Source organism: Canis lupus, chromosome 35 (genome assembly GCF_003254725.2).
Source record: "Canis lupus dingo isolate Sandy chromosome 35, ASM325472v2, whole genome shotgun sequence".
Lineage (NCBI taxonomy): Eukaryota > Metazoa > Chordata > Mammalia > Carnivora > Canidae > Canis > Canis lupus.
Genome location: NC_064277.1, coordinates 13,021,170 through 13,031,279, shown reverse-complemented (window position 1 = coordinate 13,031,279; position 10,110 = coordinate 13,021,170). Strand labels below are relative to the sequence as shown.

The 10,110-nt window shown below is 54.8% G+C and overlaps 1 protein-coding gene across 2 annotated transcripts in view; it reads left to right on the top strand.

The window, feature by feature from the left end:
• Positions 1 to 279: 279 nt before the first annotated feature.
• The window catches only part of GFOD1 (glucose-fructose oxidoreductase domain containing 1), a 113,326-nt gene continuing 103,495 nt past the window's right edge, over positions 280 to 10,110 (top strand). The window contains exon 1 of one of the 2 annotated variants that reach the window (XM_035710436.2): positions 280 to 418. Coding sequence is in view for 1 of the 2 variants with exons in the window: in XM_025444281.3 (XP_025300066.1) it covers positions 1,643 to 1,895 (253 nt within the window). In the remaining variant the exon portion in view is untranslated. Of the gene's footprint in view, positions 419 to 1,490; positions 1,896 to 10,110 lie in introns of those variants that run through there. The other variant, XM_025444281.3, reaches the window with a different exon arrangement.

The following is a 10,110-nucleotide window of genomic DNA, read 5'->3' as shown; positions in this document are numbered from 1 at the left end:
AGGAGCAGAGGGTGCGGGGGGGGGGTGGGGGGGGGAGGAAGCGGCGAAAGAAGCCGAAGCCAGAGGTCAAGGGACTGGCGGAGCTTCTGGCCGGGGCGTCCTCTCCATCTCGAAACCCAGGCGTGGACAGGGTGCCGCAGCCCCCCGGGACCCCTCCCGTAGCGTCCACTGGGCCGCTGGCCTCACGGGGAGGGCAGAGCTCGGTAGCAAGGCTGGGCGCAGGGCGGGAGGGGTGGCGCGGGCCTGGAGCGAGCTCTCTCGGAGGGGGGCCTCCCCAGCCCAGCGCCCGGACTCCGCGTCGTAGCCTGGATGGCGGCGTCGGTGCGCGGCTCACCTCCTGCGTGACCTTGTGCGAGCCACTTACCCTCCCCTGGGCTCGATGACATTGTCAGTTAAATGGGTTTCCGATCACCTTAAGGTTGGTGCAAGGATTGAGAGGGGATGCCCGGAAAGCTTCCTTGGGGTGGTTCTAGGCGCGCAGGAAAGGCTCCCGCTCGGGGGCGCACACCTCGCTGGGACCCCCCCACCCCCACCCCCGGGTCCTCCCGGCCGGGTCGCCCGCCCGCCCCTTTCCCGGGGACTGACGACTGGCCCGGGCCGCGTGGGGCGCGGCGTGGGAAGCGGCGGCGAGCGGAGGAGGAGGCGAGGGCGAAGAAAGGGAAGGCGCCGAGGGGCGGCCGGCGCGCGGGGCGGGGCCGGGGGGCGGGGGGGGCCGGGGGCCGGGGGCGGGCGGGTTCCTGCGCCCGCGCTGCGCGCACCCGGAGCCCCGGCGGCGGGGCGGGGCGCGGGGGCGGCGCGCGGCGGCCAATGGCGCGCGGCGCTGCGGCGGGGGCGGGGCGGGGGCGGGGCGGCGACACCCGGCTGCTGACAGCCCAAGTCCCCAACTCCGCCCTCGTCCCCGCCGGAGCCCGAGCCCGAGCCCGAGCCCGAGCCCGAGCCCGAGCCGGCCTGGGGCCGAGGCCGCCCGAGCCGCGCCGCGCCGCGCCGCGAGCGGACATGGCAGCAGAATGAGGCCGGCGCCGGGTCGTGGCCGCCGGCGCCGCGCTGCAGCTCGAGACCCGCGCCCGGCGCCCCGCGGACCGCGCGCGTAGCCGGCCTCCCGCTGGCCGCCCGCTTCTTGCGCTCCGAGCCCCGGGCGCGCGCGCGGCAGTCGGGGGACCCGGCGGGGCGGACCACTCGGGCGTGCGAGTGTCCGGCTGCGGGAAGCCGCGGGAGGCGGCGGGCCCCGGGCTGCGGCGGCGCGGGCGCGGGCGCGGGCGCGGGCGCGGGCATGAGCCGGCCATGGGGCGGCCTCGGCGGGGCTCGCGGAGCCGGCCGGCGCTGCGGCGGGGCCGCTGCCTGAGCCGGGGCCCCGGGGGGGTCCCTGCCGCCGCCCCCGGGAGGGACGAGGGCCCCGCGTGGCGGACACTGCAGCAGACGCCGCGCTGAGGCTGCCCGAGCTGCTCCGCCTGCGGCTGGGGCGCGCTCGGCAGCCGGGCGCCTTGGCCGGGCCCTGGGTGGCGGGCGCCCCGCGGCGAGCGCCGGGTGCAGGAGCGGCCCGAGGGGCGTGTGTGTGTGTGTGTGTGAGTGTGAGTGTGTGCGCGCGCGCGAGCGTGTGCGACCGGGGAGCTGAGCCCGAGCAGGACCCGTGGCCGGAGCAGCCATGCTTCCCGGGGTGGGCGTGTTCGGCACCAGCCTCACGGCCCGTGTCATCATCCCGCTGCTCAAAGACGAGGGCTTCGCGGTGAAGGCGCTGTGGGGCCGCACGCAGGAGGAAGCGGAGGAGCTGGCCAAGGAGATGAGCGTCCCCTTCTACACCAGCCGCATTGACGAGGTGCTGCTGCACCAGGACGTGGACCTGGTGTGCATCAACCTGCCGCCGCCCCTCACCAGGCAGATCGCGGTCAAAACCCTGGGTGAGCGACCCCCCCTCCCCTCCGCCCCCCGGCTTCTCCCCTCGCCTGCTGCTCTTCTGCTCTCGCCCCCTCTTCACCCCCGAGGCTCGCGGGGCCTCCGCGCCGCCCCCCCCACCCCCGCCGCCGGGCTCGCCGCTCTCCGCCGGCGCCACCTGGACGCGCCTTCCCACGTGCGTGGCGCGGGGGCCGAGGAGGCGGATCGGATGCGGGCGCGGGCGCGGGGCGCGGGGCGCGGGGCGCGGGGCGCGGGAACTAAGCGCCCGGCGGTGCCCGGGGCCGCCCGCTGCGTGCGCGCCTGCGAGTGCGCGCCCGGGACCGCGAATGCGGGGCCGCACACGTGCGCGCGGCGGCGGGGGCCACCTGGCGGGGGCGGCGGGGGCGCCCCGCTAGGCCGCTTCGCTTCTTCCTGCCGTGGCTTGGCTGTGAGATCAGAATGTGACGTTCACCTGGGATTACTCCGCGTTAGCCCGGAGCAAGGATGGCGGGAGCGGTCGGACGGGGGTCAGGGGATCCGTTGGGACGTCTTCCAGGTGGGGGGGGGGGCGCGTCCTGGGTCCGTAGCCACCGGTTCGACAAAACCAGGGGAACTGAACTCTGGTGGCAGCTCAGGAATTGTCTTCTGCGTGGGCTTGGAATAAGAGATCTGAAATTTTGCGGGCATGGGCGCAGTAGTTTCCAAGAGATGGCTGCTTTGAGTTGGAAGGAGCCCAAGGCTGTCAGTTGCACGCGGGAGCATGCGAGGAGTCCCTCCTTAATAACCCGGGAAAGTTCCCAGGCCTGACGTGGAGGAGCAGGTTGGGAGGGAACTCCCTGCCCCTCACCCTGCGGTTCCCCCCACCCCCACCCCCACCCAGGCAGCCCCCGAACCATCTCAGAGCACAGAGCATCCGCGCCCTGCCCTGCCCAGAGGAAAAAGCAGCGCCTGTTTTGTCCACCAGCAGTTCTCACACCTACCTGAGACAATCCCAGGACTGGGGCTCACTCCTTACCCTCCCAGGAAATGTAACACGCACCCTTGAGAGCTGGAATTTTTATTGGCGAGGAAAAGAGACAAAGCTTATGGCACAGGACAGGACGTTGAAGTTACAAGGCAAAGAGCAGGGACAGTACTTGGAAGCCAGTGGTAATTTATGTAAAGGCGAGTTTTATCTTTTAAAACAGGGATGGATCTAGGGCAGGTGAAATGTATACATATATGTGTGGTGTGTGTGTGTGTGTGTGTGTAATTCTGTCTTCAGAGATCTGAATGACCAGAATGTTAGAACTCTTTCTTCCTAGAAAACCATTTTTATTGTATTTTACTAAGTTTCTGACCTTTGTTGCTTATTTTCTTGAGCCTTGGATTGAATGTTATTGGGTTCTGACTTTTCTGTTTGATGTAATATAGTAATCGGGTTGCTAACCTTAGTCTTTATGGTGGATCTGTGCATACCAGATGGGTCATAACCATCGGATGGCATAAATCTGTAAGGACAATTTTTAAAAAAGGTTTTATTTATTTATTATGAGAATTCACAGAGAGGAGAGAGAGAGAGGCAGAGACACAGGCAGAGGGAGAAGCAGGCTCCATGCAGGGAGCCTGATGTGGGACTCAATTCTGGGACTCCAGGATCATGCCCTGGGCCAAAGGCAGACACTAAACCACTGAGCCACCCGGGCTGCCCTGTAAGGACAATTTGTATCCAACAGGTCTGTCCTGAGCTCCGTGTCTGTAGAAAGCCCAGGACTGGTCATATCAGAAAGACCTTGTAACGTTGCTTTTCCCCCACTATGACAACAGTCTTGCAGGTCAGCACCCCTCAGGCTGTATCTCCAGATGAGCGGCCATTCGGGGAACAAGAATGTTCCTATTTTCTGACAGTCTCTTGTACCTTAACCAAGAAAGCATTTGGGCTGCTCTGGGTTGGAGAGAGGTGGCATAAATTATACCTTTCTGGATACTTCTGTCTTTATTTTCAAAAATCCTTAAGATTTTTTTTTCTTGACAAGATTAACAAGAGTTAATCTCTTCAAACCCAAGCAGGAGTCTTCAAAAATAGACCCCGGAATAAGGAATATTCCCATGACTAAGGAATAGGGTTTTGTTTATATTTTTGTAGTAAGTCTTGGGACTTTTTTCCCCCCCCACTTCTGTTTTGGCAGGTCATTTCAGATAGTTTGTGATTATAGAAAACGTGGGGGTATTGAATTTAGATGGGGCTGGACTTTCATCTCTTTCCCCAGTTCATCTTCACTGGAAAATCCCGAGAGGTCACTTTCTTCCACGTTGTACCTGCGAGTGTGCAGCTGGGTGGTTGTCTTGGTGTGTTTGCTGTCATGGTGAGGTTCAACACCCCTAACACAGGAAGTGAAACACCCCGGACAGTTGCAGAGTTGGTTTGGCCGTTGGGGGGTTTATAGATGCTGGTGTTTGCCTGAAATTGGAACAAGCCAGTCTTGACTGATCCTGGTGAATTGTCCTTCTTTTGGCAAAGGCCTGGGCTTTTGAGTTGCTTGCCCAGCAATGGCGAGTGGTCCCTCTGTCCATACTCGTGACTGGTTTCATGTCTGTCAAGGTGAGGGGCTGGCCTGGGGACCATCAGGGAATGACACTTGGAATCAATAGGATCATATACATCCTCCTTTAATTTCTAAAACTTCCCTTGAAATCCCTACTTTGGTGAACTAGACATATTTCTCTGTTGTAGAGACTTCCTGCATTTCTTTTGTACAATTTCGACAGTGCCTAGGACTGTCTTTTACTAAGTACCTCATGTGTGCCAGGCGATGTGGTAGGTGCTGCATATAAAACACTTTATTTGGGACGCCTTGGTGGCTCAGTGGTTGAGCATCTTGCCTTCAGCTCAGGGCGTGATCCTGGGTCCTGGGATTGAGTCCCGCATCGGGCTTCTTGCAGGGAGCCTGCTTCTCCCTCTGCCTATGTCTCTGCCTCTGTCTCTGTATCTCTCGTGAATAAATAAATAAAATCTTAAAAAAAAATAAAACACTTCATTTCATGATGAGAATAGCCCTCAAACATAGATGTTAGCCCCAGTTTATAAATAAGGCAAACTAAAATTCGGAGAGCTGAGCAGAATTGCTCAGGGATGGATAGCTTGGGATTTGAACCCACGCTTCTACCTTCTGAGAGTCCTTTCTTCCTCTCTCACCCCCTAAACTTGCTTCTTGGCTTCAATTCCTTCTCTTAGATCATAGTAGCTCGGGTGAGGTTCTTGGTGTTATCTTTTATTCCTGTTTGCCCCATGCGTGGGCTCAGTTCCTTTTTCTCCATCATTGCTTCCTCCACAGAAGGAACAGGGGCCCCTCTCTAGGTCTCTGGGTGAGTTTCCAGTCCGCCCCTCCTCACCACTGCCTCTCTCCAGCTTCCACACCACTGCCAGCCTTTCCTTGAAGAGCTGCAGACTTGATCATGTCACCGTGCCCCTTGCTGTCACTTCTAGAAGAGTCCCAGCTTCTTGGCTTGACGGGCAGGAGCTGGCCTCATGACGAGCCTGCCCAGGCTATGTCCTGCTGGCTCTTCTGGAACCCTGTGCACTTTAGTGAAACCCAGAACGACTGAGGTGTCCTGGAACGGTCCCTGTTTGCTTATAGGTCCATGCCTCTGTCTGGAACACCTTTTGGCTCATGTTTGTGATGGATGCCTGTTCATCCTGCAGGACTTGGCCCCAGGATTCCCTCCTCTCCAGAGTCTCGCCCTTCCCATACCCTGCTGTGGTCTAGTGCCAAAGGCTGTCTTCATCTTTTCTCGAACCCATTTTATGTATTTATTTAAGTAAAAACTTATTGGGGAACCCCATGCTGAACTTGATCCCAGGACCCCGGGATCACCCTTTGAGCCAAAGGCAGATGCACTGAGTCACCCAGGTGCCCCCTCTCAAACCTATTTTAGTGTACAATTTAAATTTCATTTATTTTTGAATAAGTTATGTATTACGTGGTATAAATTGAAAATACCATAAAATTTTACAGGGAAGAGCGAGTGTCTCCCCCCCTTCCCCCTCCCCTCCCCCAAGTCTCTGTTCTTCAACTGGGAGGTACTCTCAGGGATCATGACCTGAACTGAAGGCAGAGGCTTAACTGACTGAGCCACCCAGGCATGCCTCCGTGTTTCTATTTTTTGCTAATATAGTATTTCATTGTATGGTTAAAGCAAAATTCATTAACCAGTTCTCTACTACCCACATTTTGGTTGTTCCCAATCTTTTGCCTATACGAACCTGTGGTGAATAACCTAGAACCTATGTCGGTTTGCACACTCACCACTGTGCTTGTAGGGTAAATATGTGAGCTGCTGGTCAAAAAGTATGTGTTCATTTCCTTTAATGTAGATAGATGTTGCCAAATTTACCGGCCCCCGAGATGACACTGCTTTTTTTGCTGAGCTGCTCGCAGGCCTCACTTCCAGGAGCCCCCTGACTGCCAGGTGCCTGAAGGCAGCCAGGATGGTCTCCCTCACCTTTGTATCCAGAGCAGCACAGCTCCCAGCTGGCCTTTGGGGAGTCTGTCAAAACCTATGTCCGGTTTGTCCTCCTGCACTTAGGCTGTGCAGCGAGCCACCCACTGCCGCCCTAGGTCCACTCTTGTTCCTTATCCAGGCTAGCCTCTGTATAACAGGTGAGTGGCGTGTATGCATATGTATGGTGCTATGTCATTCATTCCCTGCTCAGAATCTCTCAGTGGCTGCCATGGCACCTGGAGCAACATTCAGTTTTCTTGGCCTGGACAAACCCTGCCTAGTAATCCCCATCACCCGGCTCACTGCCTTCCAGCTACTTGTGCCTTCTTTTTAAATTTAATTTTATTTATTTATTCATGAGAGACACACACACAGAGAGAGAGAGGCAGAGACAGAGGCAGAGGGAGAAGCAGGGAGCCTGATGTGGGACTCGATCTCGGGTCTCCAGGATCACACCCTGGGCTGAAGGTGGTGCTAAACCGCTGAGCCACCCAGGAACCCCTACTTGGGCCTTCTAACTCAAACTCACCAGCTCCTTCCTGACTCTGGGCCTTTGCAAACTGGCTTTTCCTCCCTCTGCCCAGAGGGTTCTCCCTCATTCCTCTGGATGGCTAGCTCATTCTGATGTTCCAGCTCAAATGTTCTATCAGGAGAGAGAGAGACAGACAGAGACAGAGACAGAGAAACCGTTCTGGTCTTTCCCTCCCAACCAGAAGTTGAGTCTTCCCACTTCTCACTTAAACCTCTGCAGCCTCTCTGTGTTCTTGATAGCATTATCGCTGTTTGTGATGACCTCTCTCATTTGTTTGCTTGTGCTCTCATTTGCTGTTTGTCTCCCCAGCTGGAACGAAAGCTCTTTGAGGTTGGCCCGTGCCTGCTTTGCTCACCGGGGTGGCCTTATCTCCCCTAGACAGTACCAGGCTCTGAGTCACCTAGTAGGCACACTATAAATATTTGCCAAAGGACGAATGAATGCCTTTCCAGTGAATGAATGAATACTTGGGGGAAGAAGACAAAAGGTCATAAACAGGATGGGTCAATCAGTCAGTAACATTTTGTCCTGCCTGCGGAAGCACAGTGCCTCCCAGACAGCCACCCGAGGGGGAAAAAAATTCTTGTCAAAATGCAGATTCCCAGGTGGGGCCCAAGATTCAGAATGTCTCTCCAGCTCCCGGGTGATGTGCCTGTGGTGGCTGCTGGACACAGAGCTGGGATGGCTCTCTGCCTTTGGGGAAAACAAGACCAACCCTACTGTGAATAATTAACCTGGCGGGGGAGCTGTGTTAAAATACCTGCCGCCTTTGTGTGTAATGTGATGGCATCTGTTTTCACGTTCCCTGCCCCAGTTTTTGGAGACAGTAGTGCAGACTCTCTGGGGAAAGCCTCTCTGGGGGACGGGAGGCTCCTCTGGGACTGCGAAGAAGACTGTAGAGTTCCGTGGAGCCTTGACTGTGTGCACAGTAACCTTGCCCTGACTTGTTTGGCATCCTCAGCTGAGGACCTGGAGCACCCCGCACTTTAATGCCCTACTGCGGAGTAGCAGCAGGTGTACCCAGAGAAGGGCTGCAGGAACAGGGGTGAGACCCAGGTGCAGGGGTGCTGGGCGTGGTTGCCACACAGGCTGACAGACGGCCGCTGCTGATCAGATGTCCCTTTTGGACTCAGTAATAACCATTCTGGAATCCCAGCAAACCCCACATTTCCAGCTCCCCCTTGAAGCCTATTCTGGATGCATTTTTTCTACGAAGACCGTGCAGAAGAGGCAATTGCATTTTTTTTTTCTCTCTCTGGGTATTCTCCACCGCTGAGCCCCAAGTGCAGTGGTTTTGGTCTATCAGCTTGGTGTAGGGCTGAGGAAGCCCTGGGGCATGATGTAGATGGAAGAAATGACGGCGTTGGGTGAGGAAAAGTCAAGCCTCGCCAGTCTCATTTCATCTAACTGAAATTAGGTGCAGTTGAGTGATTGTTCTGTTGATGATATCTGGCTTCGAAAATGTTCGATTCTGCAGAAGTGCAAATCGGAGTGAGGAGAAGCCAGATGAAGAAATTGGACATTTTGATCCCGAAATGGGGGAAGAACCAAAAGAAAAAAAAAAAGTGGTGGAAGTAAATAGCATGTTTTAAGGGTTTTACCAAGAAAGAAATATAGGGGCAATTAGTTACATATTTTGATTCAGGGCAGTTATGGCTTGTCACTGTAGATGGCCTTGTGAGTCACAGAAGCATGGATGATGCAAAAGGTTGGTGGGTCAGGACTGTGTAACCATCCCTGCTGAACTTCAGGCTTCTGATCAAAAAGATGGGTTAAGATACTATGACATAGTATGTTAAGATACCATGTTAGGATACTATGATATAAGTATATATAACTGGTACACCTGGGTGACTCAGTGGTTGAGCATCTGCCTTTGGCTCAGGTCATGATTTCGGGGTCCTGGGATTGAGTCCCACATCGGGCTCCCTGCAGGGAGCCTGCTTCTCCCTCTGCCTATGTTTCTGCCTCTCTCATGAATAAATAAATAAAATCTTAAAAAAAAAAACTAAGTGTATATAATTGATGTGACAATTAAAATGAGAGGGGATGTGGACAGGCTTAGCCACCCCACCTCTGCCCATAGCTATCTGCATAAACCTAATAAAGATTATTCTACGTCTCATTGAGGTGATCAGTTCTTCAGCCTATTCCAAATGATACTTTTGAGGATTGCTTTTCATATTTTATAAAGAGATGATTCCATCTACCTAGATTCAGAAAATAGTTTAAAAAATTTTAATTCATTTAAATTTATTTTTTACACTAAAAAAAATTATTTAGCGAGAGAGGGAGAGAAAGAGAGTATGAGCCGGGAGAGGAGGAGAAGCAGAGGGAGAGTCTCAAGCAGACTCACTGCTGAGCACGGGGCTTGATCTCATGACCCTGAGATCCTGACCTGAGCCAAAATCACGAGTCTGAGGCTTACCTGATTGAGCCACCCAGGTGCCACCCCCACCTTTTTATTTTTATTTTTTTAAGGGGAATGTGCATAAGCCAAGCTTCAGATGTGGGATATGCTGAGAATCCAATACTTGCTTTACAGAGACACGATCTAGAAGGTGCTGATGGTGTTCCCAGGAACTCACCATGCTCCTGTGAGGTTTTATCATCGCCTGTGAGAAGGATGCAGGGCCCTTTGTGGAATTCAGGGGTGGGGACGTAGCTCAGGCCCCAGTGGGTACCTGGGAACTCTGAACTCCTGGAATTTTATCATTCTGTGCTGTGCTTCTGTTCGTGTGGTGACCTCATCATCCATCGCTCTTTGGTCTTCTCTGCTTCGGGGGCCCATGTGGTGGTAGACAGAGCTCCCCAATAGGAATATTACCGGTTTAGCCTCCCCCACTCCAGCCCCCACTCCTAGTTGTCTCTGCTTGTGTCTGATGCTCTCTCCTGGCCCAGTCTTTGGAGGTTATCTGGTAATGTGGGGGACTCATCACAAAATGCCATGGGGACCCTCTACTGCAGGAAGTGGGGCTGGAGGGGTTAAGAGTGGGCATCCCAAGCTGTGCCACACTCCCAGAAGGTGCTAATGACAAAAACACAGACTTTGTTGAAGATTTTACAAATGTAGACATTTCTTGCTTTCACATCTTTATATACTGTCCTCAAACACACATTTGACATTTCATCGCTTTTATAAGGACCACAGTAAAACAGGAAAGAAAAAATGTGTGTCATGATCCAATGATGCCAACCTTATTATTAAATTTAGAATGTAAATGTTT